Below are 16,452 nucleotides of genomic sequence, written 5' to 3' on the forward strand. Positions count from 1 at the left end.
TCAGGTACCCCCTGACTGCTAACCAGTAGTTTAACACACTGAGCTTAACTGCATGTTGAGATGCAGGTTTTCTGCACCCAGCATCTCTGCTTCTATAAACCATCCCAGGAAATATAAAATTAACCTCTGCCCATGCATCCTTCAGATTCAGATTTTATGTTTCAGTATATGAAGTGCAATAATTAAAAATTAAAATTTCTTAAGACATACCTTTCACAGGACCTTGCCCTTTCTTTTTCTCTTCTGAATCACTGGGATAGAGTCTTCCATTAAGTTTCTTAACAGCTGTTTCATAGTCTTCATCTTAAACACAGAAAAAAGGAGTAAGCTCTCAGGCACACTCTAGGTCAGAGAAATCTGCTAAGCCCTTCCAACTCACAAGGCTAGCAGGCATATGTCATTTTTGCTTATACTTTAAAAGAGTTACACAAGTCAACAAGCTGCCACTTCTAGTTTTGCTTACATGTGCTCTAGAGTGCTGTTAACATTTTTTCTCAGCCTAGATTGCTACAGATACGTGCCACAGGTTTTGCTTTTGGAAAACGTATTTCTTACTGAGTGATTTGGACTACCACTAAACAGATTTGGGAAAGAAGACTGAAGATTTTTTACAAAAAAAACTTGCAAGCTCAGGTACTTGTGGGACGGGACTTGTCTTCTCCCATTTTCTGTTGAATATGTTTCTGAACTTCCATTTAAAATATTTGCTGCTGAATAAAATCAATCAATCAATCTTAATTACATGCAGTAAGGTTTGACATAAAGTAAGTTTACTACTAGTATTAGGAATTTGCTTTAGAAGAAAAATAACTCATTAGTATAGCACTTAAGGAACCTTAGATTGATTGTTTTTAATAAAAAATGCCTTCTATTTGTCTCAAAATACTTACTACTAAAGTAGGTCTCTTACCTCTTACCTAACCAAATGCCTCGGTAATGATGTCAACACCCATAATACACCAAACAAATACCCTTTAGTCACTCCTGGGCCTCCACTGTACTATTCTGTTTTGGAAACTTGAGCATACATCTTTGGCCATAAGGACACTGACATGATTACTTCTCACTGGCCCACACAAAATTATTTCAGTGCCTAATGGTTCTAACAGTGCTAACTATCTCAAGCTGGAAGAGACCCATAACAATCACCAACTGCAGCTCCCTGCACTTTGCAGGACTACCTAAAACCAAGCCATATGACTAAGTGCATCACCCAGATGTTTCTTGGCCTCTGATGGCATGCTGCTCTAACTGCTGTCCTGGGGAGCCTGTTTCAGGGCCTGATTACCCTCTCAAAGAAAAACCTTTTTCCTAAGCTGAACTTCCCTGACAGCTTCATTCCATTTCCTTGTGTCCTACAGTTGAGCAGCAGAAAGAGGAGATCAGCACCTCCTCATCTGCTGATCCCTTGAGGAAGTTTTGGACTGTGCCAAGGTCACCCCTCAGCCTTGTCTTCTCCCAGCTGAACAAACCAAATGACCTCAGCCACTCCCTCCTGAGTCTGGCACTCAAGGCTGTTCACCTTGGTCACCCTCCAACAGTCTGATCGTTCTTACACCAAACTGCACGCAGCACTCAAGGTGGGGCTGCAGCAGTGCAGTGTATTACACCCCTCCACCACAAAAAGGCAGTACAAATAGAAACTTTGGCATTCCTTACCATCATCCTCGTCACTCGCATATCCAGGCTTATTCTTGTAACAGAAGAATGTTGAAGGGAGCTTGAGGAAGTCAGCAAGAGCTCTCTGTTCAGGGGTAGGTGTTAACTCGTAAACTATTACAACCTCATCAGATGGAACATCATCCTCTGACACTGTGGTCTTCTCAGCTTTTTTACAGAAATTGAACAAACAATTAAAACTGAATAATTTCAGAACAGGAAATAACATTAACCCCACATTATTACAGAACTGAATTAATTCTAAGGGCCTACATATTTTCTGCTGATAGACAGGAAACAAAAATCAAACTTACAGGAGTCAAGGTTAGAACAACAAAACTTACACACTGGTCTATTAGTTTTGGAATTCAAGCATTAAAACGAAACATGGCTGCATCTTTATATTATTAAATATAAGTTTAAGTCCTTATGTCAAATAAAATATGTCTACAGAGAAAATTGACAGAAGTGACAAACAGCGGTAAATAAGCAAATTTCAGGCCTGAAAAAAAGCGAAGTTGTGAACAACAACCTGTCCAAGCAACTGAATAGAACTCATTTCAGATTACTTATGAGATAGCTGAGCCTTTTATTAGCCAATAATAAATTTACCATAATAGCTGTTGCTGAAACTTTGAGTGTTACAAAAGTAAAGTAATTCTTAGTTCCACTATCAAACAACAAGAAACATTGCTTTCAGCCTATTTAACTAGCTTTTGCAGCACGGAAACATCACCATCAGTTACATTATTTAACTTTTTGTCTTCTTGCCTTCAACATTAAGTTATTCCTTCCACCATTATTGAGAACAGTGCATGATCAGTGCCAAGGTTAAAGGTGCAAGTAAAGCCTAGATCAAACTGCAGATAAAATATATGGCTGCAAGACAGCTTTGGAAACAAATATTTATTATGAGAGAATGGAAGCAAAGAGAGAAGATATAGCAATTTAAACATCAGGTATGGTTTGGTTGGTGTTCTGCTTGTTTAGGTTGTGTTGTTTTGAGAAGGGGAATTTGAGGATACAGGGCTAAGAAATAAATCTGTGAATTATTTTTAAGAATTACCCCATAAGCACATCAATAGCCATAATAGCTGTTTCCAAGAAGAAAATGATTGCTTTAGTACCTCAGCCTATTTGCTAACAGCCTATTATCTGTTCTCTAGATTTAATTTAGTCAGTATCTGAAGGGTGGTCTCAAAAGCTTGCTGTGCTTTTCATAAAAAAAAAATTGTAAGTCTGTGGCACAGTGTAATCAGAGAAAACCTAAATATCCAGCCAGAAACCAGTACCCAGTAGAAAAGTACCAGCAGAAAAGCAGTACCCAGTTCCTGAAAAACATTGATTTTTCTGATTATGCAATTTAACTTATCATTGCAAGAGGAGAAAAGGACATAGGAGACATTTACAGACAAGTCCTTTGATCCTCTGAGACAACTAACACATTAAAATAAGTCTGCTTATTAAAAGCAGTTTTCATTACTTTTTACTTAATCACCCAGTAGATTAAAAGCAGCATAAAGTAAAGTAGCAGCAAAATCCCACTCAAGCTTGTATATTTTTTTCAAATTATTACCTCTTCAGTCTTTGCGCCACCTTTGTTTACAAGCTGATAATTTCAGGCATTAATACACCAGAGCTATAAAGTAACTCAAACCCATCACCAGGACATGCTCCTAGACTAATTCTTTTTGCTCAGATTTTCAGATCTCAGTAAGTTCTCTGAGCCTGCAGAAAGTACATGTAGGCTAAAATTCCTGAACAGCTAATTTCTAAGTTCATATCATGACTGCAAGACATACATGTTTTCATACATCTTCCAGAATCTTGTCCAAAAAACTCAGTCACCCTAGCTGATTTAAGGATTAGAAATACATCTAGTAGTGTGTTATGAAGATATGCAGATATCCTGCATATTACTATGTGTTTTACTCTTTTTTAGTTAAGCAAGTGTCTTAATTGGACTAAGTTTGCATCAAATTTACCTGAAGTTTAAGTGTGGAGCATTTAGTCCTACAACAAGAAGTAGCTTTTCTTAGGATCAGAAAATTTTCAAAAATACATCTTTGAATATAACAAAACACTTCTTTCAAGTCAGATAGATGGATGGTAAAAACATGTGCTTTCTTTAATTTGAGCAGTAGAAATCCAGCTAGAAGCCAGGGCAACAAATACACTGGTTCCAGTGTTTTACCACACTCATTGCTGGTCAGGTTTGACAGCATTTAAAGAGAGTTATCATCCAGTCTCTTTCAGTACCCTATGGGCAAAATAGCTGAGTTAAGAGAAACACATTTAAGGTCACTTCAGATTAGTCAACAGGTGAAGTTCTCAGTGAAACTGATCTATCAAACACTGGAATAATATTCTAGTGTTCCAAACACCTACTCAAAATGATAAAAGACTCCAACAACAAAGATTACTGTTGCAAACACCTTAAATATATCTTCACAGGCAGCCATGAAACAAAAAGCCACACACACACACAATGTATTTTGAAAAGACCTGATTTTAGGATAACAGAAGTTAGTAACAATTGTGTAGATTTTTTTCACCCAGAGTAGAATATGGAAGAAACAGAATTCAGGACAATATCATGCACAACAGTTCTTTTCAAGGCTGTACTGTATTTTCACTTTTGTTTGAACTGACATTAAATCTCTCTAGCTAGTCACAATACTGATATTTCCCCTCATGCATTGATCAATAAATATCTTCTGAATAGAAGAGGAAAGCACCAGCTTAAACCCTAAAGCATGTAAAAGGTACAGTAGCCTGCAACTGACATGACTCAAACTCATAAAGCACTGGAGGGGTTTAAGCCCAGTTGGCAATTAAGTGCCACAGAGCTGCTAGCTCACATCCTGGAGAATTACATGTAAAATCTGCAGGTGGAGATAAGAACAGTTTAGAAACTGAAACAGAAGTGCCATATAATAAATAATAATATTAAAATGAAAAAGAACTCAAGGAAAAACAAATGAGGCACAATACAGCTGCTTACCACCTGCTGACCAATGCCAGACTCCATTCCCACACTCCTACTGGCCCCCTCTCCCAGATAACTCCACCAGTTTATAAATTAGGCATGATGTTCTATGGTATGGAACATCCCTTTGGCCACTTTCAGTTCCAGTAAAGCTCCCTCCCAGCTTTTGTTTGTGTACCTCCTCAATGATACAGCATGAGACAAAAAAAAGTCCTTGACTTAGGGTAAGCACTGCTTAGCAGCAACCGCAACATCAGTGTGTAATCAGCATTGTTCTCACACTGAATCCAAAACCCAGCACTGTGCCAGCTACTGAGAAAAAAATAACTTTATCCCAGCCAAAACTAAAATAAGAACTTATAAGAAGTTTATAACCTGATCTGAGAAAAACGTAAATGCATGGAGGTGCAGAACTACCAAGGTTAAATTTCTTTTAAATGTTGTTCTAGCATAACTCAGAAACCATTCCCCAAAAGAAGTTCCCCGTAATAAAAATTCATATCATATTTGTATTGGATAGGCTTGAAAACCTAATTTAGGAAGGCCTTCTCAAAATCCTTTGCTATTAATTCAGAGCTCAAAGACCAAAAAGTTACATTGAAGACAACTATCAACTGTAAACAAATCACTAAAAATATAATCATAACCTAATTATTAGAAAAGTAGAAGTGAAGAACAGTCTAAAGTACCAGAAAGGCTTTTTTTGTTTCTTTAAATACATTCCCCCTGCCATATGCCCCCATATAAAACCATGATCAGTTTGAGGTAGGAAAAGTTCTTGCATGTGTGCATTGGCACAGAATGATTAATCACACCACACTATGGACACTGTTATGAAAATAGAACTGAATTGTTCATAAACTCCATCCACAGGGATGGTTGGAAACACAGAGCAAGTGACTTTAGGTTATGTATACAGAACAAGAATTCAGTGTTCAAGTAAGAACAGCTTATCAAATGACATTTTGACACTTTGAAACAATGCAAGACACTAATACTGGAAGAACATCTTATGCAGACTAAAAGTTTGTTATTTAAAATTAAAATACTTTTAAAACCGTGTAAGTTGAGCATTCTTACAGCAAGCATACTTGCAAGCAGCACACTAGTAATGAAATACAATCAAACTATAAGCTGTAACAGTTTTGTCTATAGGAGCTGAATGTAAACAAATTGGTTACAAATTGGCAGAAGTTTTCTAACAGCTAAGGTGGACTACAGATTATATATGAAGGTGGCTCTCACTTCTGTGCACTCTTTCTTTTTAAAAGTTCAGCAGTTAACATTGGCAATTGGGAAACTGCAGAGAACATTTCCACAGAGGCTAAATACATTCAAGCTCTTGACTGGATAAGCTGTCTCAAGATCTTCAGGCTATTTCACTGACATAGAGTAAACCACATCTGGCACCACACGGCATTCTCTGAAAACAAAAATGTAATTTCTCTAGAAAAATGGAATTTAAGAGATCTAGTGTGCACGCATAGTAAAACTGTGATGAAAGAAGTGCAGGGCACATATCCTCAAAAAATAAGACAAACAGAAACCAAAAGCTTAAAGAGGGCCATCCATTGTGCTGGCTCATGTAAACATACAAAGGGCTAGAGACATTCTTTAACAGGACAGATAGAATAGTCAGACACACAATTTCAAGTACTCTCCTTCAGCATGCATGTTAATTACAAGGATTACTGAGCCAGCTGCTTTGACCCAGCTGGGTTATTGTCCATGCCTGCTACAGTGTTTTTATCACACATTCAGTGCAGTATGTAAATACCTTTACTATCAGGTTGCATGGAGGATGTGCTTGTCCAAAAGGCCATTGGATTAGATTTAAAGAGGCTAAAATTAAATCCTAAAAAATAAATTGTTGGTATATAAGTGTTTAACTGGAATTTTAAAAGTATAGAAGAATTCTCTATGTTCTCCAAATACTCCATAGTCATATTTCACAGCAGAAAATTTCATCTGTTTCTACACAAGCTTATCCAACTCACGTTAATGGACTACAGCTATCAGCTTCTGCCATGTCACTTTACTACACTTAAGCTAATAAAGAGACATGTTCATAATTCTGAAACATCCCATCCTTCTCACAAAGACACTTTAGCACATTACAGTGCTCCTGTCACAGCCACAGCTTCTGCCTGTGCATCTTTTTCAGACTGTAACAGAAACCATACAAATGAGTATGCCATCACAATCTCTTCTCAGGCTAAGGAAGCAGGCTGACATCTGATGTTAAGCTACACAACCAAAATCGCAGAGGCTGGTATTAAACACTTGAAACAAAGGTATAGACAAGTTTCTAATACCCATCTACTTAATTATGGGGATAATGCAAATTTTAGTTAAAGCATACATCTGCTTTTCTCACACTTGGCCACTCAGAGCAAAGGCCCAGGTACATACAACATCGACTACCTTTTTAAGTCCCAAAAGCGAATCCAAATTCTTTGAGCATTTAAATCCAAGATTCAGATGCAGCACTTCAGAGTTTAAGCTCTCTACCTGAAAATTCTGTTCTCAATAAACAAATTTCCATCCTGCATCACACATTTTCATTTTTATTTGAAAATAATTATGACTTAAAATTCCCTTCTTTAGTTGAACCTCTGGAGAACATGTGGATACCTGCATAAAACTGAAAGAAACAACCTATTCTCAAGAGAATAATGAGAAGCACAGAGCTGACTACTTAGTAAGTTGCATACTTGAATAAATTACTAGTAAAACTCATACTAACCTTTTTCCAGAATTCTAAATGAGAAGTTAGACGGTCCATCTTGTGTTGAAGCTGACAAGTTGTCTACCTTGCTGTCTACAGACTTCTGAGTAGCATTCAAGATTTTTGGTGCTTCAGAGACTTCTGGCTCTTTCTGTGCTGTGTCCTGAGATGCTAGAATATGGCCTTCACTCTTTCTTGGGGGATTAAAACTGAAGCCAAAGAGAGAACCAGTGGCTGAAGTATTTCCAAATGTGAATGTCTTTGACTTTTCATTACTGAAAATGCTCTTGACAGATTCAGATCCAAATACAAACTTTGGAGGAGAAACCACCGTTTTTGTTGGTGTTTCAGAAGTACTTGACACCTCTGCAGCCTCTACAGTTGTATCAGAAGTATCATCACCATGGCTGACATCAGTTCTTTCTCTGGTTGTTTCTTCCAGCACAGTTACAGCATTTTTACCACATGGAAATTCCTTTGGTGTATTGGCACGAGAAGAAAGAGGTGTTATCAGTGTCTCTCTCTCTTGGGCATGCTTTCCTTCATCAAAAATTTGCTTAAATGAGTCTGCAACATCTTGCAGCTTGAATCGCACAGCCAGAAGTTCTACTTTTCTTTCCCCATCTGCAAAGTCACATGCAGTCCATACCCAGGCTCTATCAGATCCTTTCATTTGCTGCAAATTCATATCTGGTGTTATCCTGTGATTGGCACAGAGTTTTAGTACCTGGTCCCTCCTCATTACTATACGAACTTGTTTGTTGTCATAGTTCTGCAATATCTTGATATCCCCAATCCCTCTCTCTTTCCATTGATTTGCATCTTTGTCATATCTGTAGAGTTTGGCTCTATGACTAAAGACAACTTGCTCATTTTCCTCACCACTGGTCACTTCCACAAGATCAGGCAGAGGTACCACAGGTTCAAAGTACTGTCCATCTCTTTCCTCTTCTTGAGTAACATCAGAATCTTCATCTGTACCTACTGATGTTCTACTCTGATTCTGTTTGGCAGGAGATTTGGATGGGCTCAAAGCAGATTTAAAGCTGAAACTAAAACCAGTGGTAGACTCTCCAAATCTAAACAGATTTTTCCTTACAGGGCTACTTGCAAGAGGTGATGCATATACAGAACTACTTACACTATCATCTAATGCTTCTTCACGCAAGTCATAGTTATCCCACTCCAGAGTAGGGCCTGTACTTTCAGCATGGGGCTTTATAACCAAATCAGAAGTACTGCTGGCACAAGCAGGGTTTCCACTTTCCTCTTCTGACAGTTTCGTTTTGTCATCTGTCAGAAAAGTTTTGAGATCTTTTAAGCCACACTTCATTTCTTCCGCTTTCTGTATAAGCTGAGCTGTCCTACCTGTATCAACAAGTTTATGGGGTGTCTGCAGTGGTATATCTAGTAGTAGCCTCTGACATTCTTCAAACTTCTGTTTGAACTCCTCAGCCTGCTCTGGTGTCTTGAATTTTGCTGCCAGATGCTCCAACTTTGCATCACCATCAGAAAAGTCATTGGCCATCCACATCCATGCTTTGTCTGAGCCAGACAGTTGTTTCAAGTTCATTGTTGTCGTTATCCAGTGATTTGCACACACCTTCAGTACTTGCTCACGCCGCATCAATATTCTTACTTTGCCATTAACTTCGTTTTTAAGAATCTTCAGAATGCCCACCCCACGTTCCTTCCACTGGCTTGTTTCTGGATCAAACCTGAACAGCTTTACTCTCTGGGAGTATAACACTTTCTCATCTTCCTCTCCTGTAAATGGTTCTACTTTTTCAGGCATCTGAACTATAGGTTCAAAATGGATATCATCACTCTCCTCTGTCTTATACACATCATCATCCTTCTCGCCAAGGTCAGCAGAAGTGTTTGCTTTCTGATCTGTTTTAGAATTTTGTGAAGAAAACAACTTTTCACCTGCACCTGAAAAGCCTTTGAAGTTAGGGTCCTTTTTGCCAAATTGAAAACCTTCCCTAGGAGTACTTTTTGCAAGCTCAGCAAAAGTAGAAGTGCTGCTATTTTGCCCAAAAACAAAGTCAATTTTCTCCTTGTCTGCTGTTTCTTGAAATTGGAATCCAATTCCACTGTCTGAAGGCAATTCCTTTTTGTCTTTTTCATCAACACTTTTTAAGAAACCAGTTGTATGCTCTTTGGATGGCTCATCTTTCTTAGTGGTATTTTTAGTAGACTCCTGTATCCCAAATTTACTAGACTCCTGTATCCCAAATTTAAATCCACCTGCAGGCATTTGCATTGAAAAGCTAAATCCCTCCTTTGCAGACTTAGCTTCAGTATCAGAAGAAATCTGAAATGTAAATGGTGGCGTCTTGCCTTGCTCAAGACCAAACTTAAAGCCTGTTCCCAACTGGCCTCCACCAAGTTCAGGCAATTTACTTTTCAAGCCAAAAGCAGGAGTTGGCAAAGTATCACCAGCTGGCTTAGCAGACGGATTCGGTGCTGCACAGGCTACGCAGGTTAGCGAAGAACCTTCGTTCCTCACAAGACAAGTACTACAATCCCACTGACCTTCCTTTTTAGTAAAAAGCCCTTCAAACCCATTTTTCTGTGGCTTACTTGTATCAGCAATGGAACCAAGCCCCAGACCAGCAGATGCCTGAACAGAAGGTGTGGATGTATTTGGTTGATTTTGAGGTTTTGGACTCTGACAGGAAGAGCAGTTCACATCTTCTGCTTCATTTTGGGTTGGGCATACAGAGCAGTCCCACTGACCTTCCTTTTTAGCAAAAGGAGATCCAAACTTGTCCTGCACTGTGTTACCACTTGGTTTCAAACTTGCATAGCCAGTCATTGGGGTGCCATGTGTTTCCCACGTACCTGGATTTGGACTTTGACACGCTACACAATTCTTTACAGTTGCTTCATTTGGAACTAAACATACTTTACACTCCCACTGGTCCTTCTTCAAGAGATGCTGCCCAAACCCACCAGAAGAACAGGCTTGCTGAGCATCCTTCCCAAATGAAAAGGTAGTGCTCGATGCAGTGGATGTAGCTGTAAAGGTGCCTTTGCTGTCAGGTTCACTGCTTGTTCCATCTTTTAGAAACTGAAAGCCCAAGTTCATGGTCCCAGAAGTGGCTCTGTTGGGCTCCTTGATGTCCTGATTTGCTGTTTCTTTTGCAGTTCCACTGCTCTGAGCCACAGACATGTCAGCATTTGATCCCAAGGATTTTAAAATATTCTGTGCCTCCTCAAATTTTTTTTTGAAAAGCATTGCTTCTTCAGGTGTTTTAAATCTAATTGCAAGCTGTTCTGGTTTTGGCAATTCATCTGCATAGTCTAAAGCATGCCATACAAATGACTTATCTGATGCAGCATTTGGAGTTAATTTCATATCAGTATTTATGTAGTGATTTGCACAGATTTTCAGCACTTGGTCCCGTCTCATTAAGAGACGAAATTTGCCAGATACTTTATGTTTCAGTATTTTCACATTTCCAATACCCCTTTCTTTCCATTCTTTAGATTCTGCATCAAAACGGAACAGCTTGGCTCTGTTGCAGAAGAATTCTTCTTCATCTTCCTCACCTGTCTTTACTTCAATCTTATCAGGAAGTGGTACCACAGGATCAAAATGAGGACCATCATCATCCTCATCTCCACCATGGGTGCTTCCTCCTTCTGTTTCATGACTTCTATTGGCCAAATCTGAATTTGAAGCCATAAATACAGGCTTACTTGGTTCTTGAGCACTGAATGTATCACTCTTCTCAAAACCCACATTTTTGTGTACATTTTGTCCTGTGTTTTCTCGAAGAGACATGCCTGGAATATGTTTATTGCTGAAACTGAAAATATTTCTTGAACTGTTTGTGGGATCACTAACTGGCTTTTGATCAACATATCTATCATCCTGTAAAGGTTTGTCAGATGTTAGAAGATCCAAGAGGCTCTCTCTACTATTAAAAGGTGCATTAAGGGGCTGTGGTGCAACTTGAGGGGGAGAAGAAAAAGTGAAGTCCCCATCATTAGACTTGAAGTTAGGTTTAAATTTAAAAGTTGTTGGCTGACTTGGCTGTGCTGGTGTTGACAGAGGTGGTTTTGAACCTTCTGCTGTTCCTGGCTGTCCAAATTTGGGCATTGCTTTTGGTTCTGCAGGCTTTAAGGTGGGTGGCGTAGCTGAACGGTTTGTGAAATACCCTGGTTTCGGCAGCGTTGGATTGGTGCTTGCCTGTGGAACACTGTAGTTGTAATAGTCATCAGCTGTACGAGGAGAAATGAGTGCAGCACCAGGAGAATCAAAACGCAGAGGTGGGCCATACATTTCTTGGGAAAACATACAACCAGAAGTGTTTTGCAGAGGTGGTGTATGCATGGGTGGTGGCTGATAGGAATATATATGTGGCTGAGGTGTAAGTCGGTTCATGCCATAGACAGGAGGCTAAAGAAAAAGCAGAAAACAAGTGCTCTGCTTATTACTGTAACAAAGAGGACAAAATCTTACTGTGCTGAAGCCCATGTAACATGCACTCTTACAAGAAAGGCATGCTTTCAAGTTTAAACCTAAACCAGTTTTACCTTAGCTTAAAACTTGATGGGCATTTGAGAACAAACATTGAAAAAGGGGCACAACATGAGTGGCTTTTACATGAAAAAAAGTTTTGAAAACCCCATTTTCTTTTGCCACACAATTAAGGAGGGAATAGTTAAGTGCTATCATACATACCTGTACAAGAAATGTACACACATATAAAATATATTTTTCTAGCTTTTCTACCCAAACTCCGTATCCCAGAAGTTAAGCAGGGAGACAAATTATAACTTTATCCTTAGCAGTTTAAGTTGACCAACTTCTGCATAAGGAACTGCAATTACATCCAACTATGTACAGAATCAAAACCAGTCAGTCATTTTCAGATCATTGGAAGCAATTTAAGGAAATAAATTTATTCTCACCTTTGCTGGTGTTACATTGGTTGCAGCAGTTCCCAGAAGATACTGAGAGTTATAGGCAGGTGACTGGCTGTAGAACACAGATGGGCCAGTGGTAGCAACTAAAAAGGAACACCAGGAAAATAGTCAACACTTTTCTTGTTGTTGTTTTCTACATACTCTTCCCAGCAATCAGTTTTTAACTGTGAATCATTAGAACATTTTAGCATTATTTTCAAAAGTCTTACTTGATTACGCTAAGCATTTAGATAAAAATTCTGCAGCAACTTGCCTGTTAAAGGGGCTTCATGAAGATTTTGTGCTCTCTGATAACTGTCTGGTATTGTATCAGTTCCATAGTTTTCAGCAGGCCACCGATGAGATGTATTTGTGTTGGAATTAAGTTTCATTTCTTGCAAATCATTCTGTTGAGACAGGGTGCCAAGCAAGAGCGCAAGTATTGATTGCACAGGTATTTGTCAAAGAAAATATAAGGCACGATCGCCACCCTTTTGCTATTCAAAAGCATGTTCAATCCACAGTATGGGACTAATTAAAAAAAAAAGTACCTGCCAGATCATGCAAGACATGCCCATGGAGTGCAGAGTACTTCCACTGTGTTCTAAAGCCAGAACAAGCCAGTAAAAAAACCCAGAACCCAGTGGATGAGAACCAAGCTGATAAAAGCAGAATTCTTTCTACATACAGAAAGAATCCCTTAGATGGGTTGCCTCAGCACTCCTGTCCAAGTCCCAAAGAGGAGCTTTTAAGTGAAAAGATTTACTCTGGTACTAATTTTATTAAGCTATTTGCAGAAAGTAATTCTAGGAACTGTAAGTTAGCCGATGCTCTTTTCACTAGATCCTTACCATAACTAAAAGACTAGCAGTTCATTACTGAAAATGGTGACAGAATTTTTACCTTTAAAGCTTCCACTTGCTGACAAATCATTTGAAGTATAGATTTATGGTCTTCTGCCCACTGAGGGGGAGTTTTTGGAGAGAACTAGGAAAAAAAAGTTAATTGACTCATTTGAATTTTTCTTACAAGATAACAATCCCCTGAAATAATAACTAGCTAACATACCTTGTAGGTCTTAGTTGGTGAAAAAGAGAACTTGGTTGGTGATGGAGTGGAATGTTTCATTGCTGAATCTACAGTTCGTGACAGACCGTTTCTGAAGGCAAGACTTCCCTCTTCACAGTTCTCACCAAGTTCCTGGATCACTGTATCTAACACTTCTCTCACAGTTTCAAGAGACACTGGCAACTAGAGAGTTTTTTCAGACATGAGTCATGACTGCAGTTCTTCCTCAGAACAAGACAAACTACATTTAGAATTCTGGCTGAGCAATTCACAAGTCTTATCATTATGTAAACACTGGGGTTTTTTCCAGCAAAGCTCTTAACTTGCTAGGATTCACATAAGTAAACAATTCACACAAACTATTTTATTTTTTCAAACTATCAAACTAAAAGACAGTGGCAAAAGCCTTTTGTTTACATTAAAGCTTTCATCCACAGGGTAGCCAGGATACCACATGATCTGGTCAGTTAGAGAAGTTACCCAGGATTTAACTTGCCTGAAAGCCTGGACTAAAAAAAGTACCTTGAATGCAAAAGATGTAATTTTTCAAACAAGAACCTAAGCTACTGCATTCCTTGGAAGAAGTTTTTAAAGCAAGAATTACTTACTTTCTCTGCAACTGACATATCTGAGGAGCTTTCCGCAATAATTTTCATTAGATAATACTTGGCTTTAAGAAGGTAAGTTTTATGCTCCTCATGTTCTTCTGGCAGCATGACATCATTTTCAATTTCTTCTGCTTTTCTTTGGAAAATCTGAAGAACAGGATGCAGAGTGAATCGTATCAGTCAGAAGGAAACTCAATAAAGAGAAGCACTTCTGGGTAATGCAACTTACTAACTTACCATGGCAAGATTCCAGTATGACACCACATTCTCAATAGCTTCAAATGCTATTAAAGCATCATCAGTTTTGCCATCAACGGCATCCAACATAGCAAATGCTATCTGTGCCTCTTCTTCATATGCTGTAACCTGAAAGACCTACAAATAAAGTGAAGGAAAACTTATACTTAACAAAGGAACGACATAAGCTTTTTTCCTGTAACACTGGGAGAATTCTTTTTCAAGAAAGTTGGTACTGAGGGTGTTAAGTGCCTTCAAATCATAAATACCATTTCAAAGGTAAGACCAAAGCTATAAGGAGAGAATTTTCCCCCTTTATAAAACACTATTACCAAATCTCACCTTTAAGAGTTTCACAGTAGTAATAACATACAATAGTACAATGTAGACAAAAATCCCACAACTTTGTTCATTTCTGACACAGACCCTTCTCTTCAGCCTTGGCTCAACTGATCTGTACCTGAACATCCACACTATGGAAGTGTTTGAAGAGAGGATCAGTAGGTTCAGAAATACTCCTCTTCTTTTTGATAGTTTCCAGCATAGGCAGAACTTTCTTCCAGTAGTAGACACTTCGTCCAATATATTCCTTCTGGTCATAGAAGGAGTTAAGATTAATTCCCTGGTGAAGAAAAGGGAATAGATGCAGATGTTATTTCAACAAATGCAAGTCAAAATGCTACTCCTACATATCCTTCTCCTATTTGCTTTAAGAGTTCTAAAGTCCTTCTCTGACATTAAGCAGAGTAGCTATGTTAAGTAACATACATATAGAACATAACACTACAGTTTAAGACTACTTCATAGAGTGACTAGAACAATAAGTTTGCCTGATAAAATAATCAGCTGTTCTCAATAATACACATTCATACCATCCCCCATCCCCTCAGTCTGTTCGTATGATAAAATAAAAACACTTTTGCTTCTACATATTTAAAAATAATCTCAGCTTACTGTTTTCTGCAAGCTTTTTGCCCAGTGTATGATTAAGGCAGGTTGAAGGCCATGCTTGTCCAGTGTTCGCAGAGTACTTATGCCATGCTGTACAATAAGCCTCAGTTTTGCTGCTGTTCCTGGTCTGAATATAAGAAACATTCCTTGATTAGTATTTTGCGGTTTTCATCTGTTCACACACCATTCACTTATGTTAGCCTGCAGCTTTAGTCCCAATTTGCCTCTAGGTAAGAAATGCCTTGTTAGAAATGAAAATTCCCTTTATAGAACTCTTTCAAGCATATCAAGTCCCTACTACAAAAAAATTCAATGTAAAAAATATGTAAAAAAATTAATTTTACAAGAATCTATAGGGACAATCCAAACTGCTGTAGCAGACGCTCTCTAAAGGCTTGATCAAACATTTCCAAACTGAAAAAGCCTTACACTGATTTTCTCTGAAGAAGAGTACGAACAGCATCCCACCAGGATCTTTGCTTTTCAGTATAGAGTTGTTTGCATATTGGCAATGGTAAAAATTGAGGCTGATGTGCACTGTAGTGAGAATTAAACTTCTCTTGCAGTTGTAAGTTGCTAGTGAATATCACTCCAAGTAGGAATACCTGTTTTTAAAAAATAAAGTTATTAATTACAAAAAACTTAATTTGCACGGTACCTTAAAGAACTTGAAAGTTCACTTACTTCAAGGTCTAACAGGCAAATAGATTCAGGAGCATCTGTCTCAAGTCTTGATGTTTCTTGGGGCAAGTGGAAAAGCTGTTTTAACCATTTGCGCATGGGGGGTAAGACTGACATAGAGTTCCACTGCAGGCCAAGCCACACGAGGTGCTGGAGACTGCCATTGTGCAATCGAATGGCACCTGCGCAGAAAACAAGGTTGGATCAAATGTCAGCTTCCTGCAAGCACTCAGTACTACTATCTGATCAAAGCTGGGTTTCATATTGCACTCTGCCAGAGGGGCCAAACATACTTTAAGACCAATGAGCATCAAGATTCCAGGTTTCACTTACAAAGGGTTACAAACTTCATATAGTATAGACAAACATACCAAGTTCATCTAAGTGCTCAAAGCCACCAACTGCTTAAGCTTTGAGAGGATGACTCTCATCATCTCCATTCTCAGCTTATTCAGTCCAACAGATAACTAATTTTAGCAAACCTATTTACTTCTCCAAAAATCCTTAAGGAATTACTGAAGAAGCACTTCTTTACATTGCAATGCAGTATAAGTCTTTCCTATGACATTAAGGCAACTTTGGACAGCTATTCCAGGTATTTGTCTTTTGTT

The 16,452-nt window shown here is 38.5% G+C and overlaps 1 protein-coding gene across 1 annotated transcript in view; it reads right to left on the reverse strand.

The window, feature by feature from the left end:
* The window catches only part of RGPD4 (RANBP2 like and GRIP domain containing 4), a 33,595-nt gene that overhangs the window by 7,460 nt on the left and 9,683 nt on the right, over window positions 1–16,452 (reverse strand). Inside the window, exons 10-22 of the mRNA XM_030963706.1 lie at window positions 15,845–16,023; window positions 15,590–15,765; window positions 15,164–15,287; window positions 14,670–14,831; window positions 14,210–14,347; window positions 13,973–14,119; window positions 13,365–13,547; window positions 13,200–13,283; window positions 12,571–12,703; window positions 12,303–12,400; window positions 7,395–11,787; window positions 1,660–1,827; window positions 211–303 (exon numbers count right to left, since the gene is read on the reverse strand). Of these exons, the coding sequence (XP_030819566.1) occupies window positions 211–303; window positions 1,660–1,827; window positions 7,395–11,787; window positions 12,303–12,400; window positions 12,571–12,703; window positions 13,200–13,283; window positions 13,365–13,547; window positions 13,973–14,119; window positions 14,210–14,347; window positions 14,670–14,831; window positions 15,164–15,287; window positions 15,590–15,765; window positions 15,845–16,023 (6,078 nt within the window). The remainder of the gene's footprint in view (window positions 1–210; window positions 304–1,659; window positions 1,828–7,394; window positions 11,788–12,302; window positions 12,401–12,570; window positions 12,704–13,199; window positions 13,284–13,364; window positions 13,548–13,972; window positions 14,120–14,209; window positions 14,348–14,669; window positions 14,832–15,163; window positions 15,288–15,589; window positions 15,766–15,844; window positions 16,024–16,452) is intronic.

Source organism: Camarhynchus parvulus, chromosome 1 (assembly GCF_901933205.1).
Source record: "Camarhynchus parvulus chromosome 1, STF_HiC, whole genome shotgun sequence".
Classification (NCBI taxonomy): Eukaryota; Metazoa; Chordata; class Aves; order Passeriformes; family Thraupidae; genus Camarhynchus; species Camarhynchus parvulus.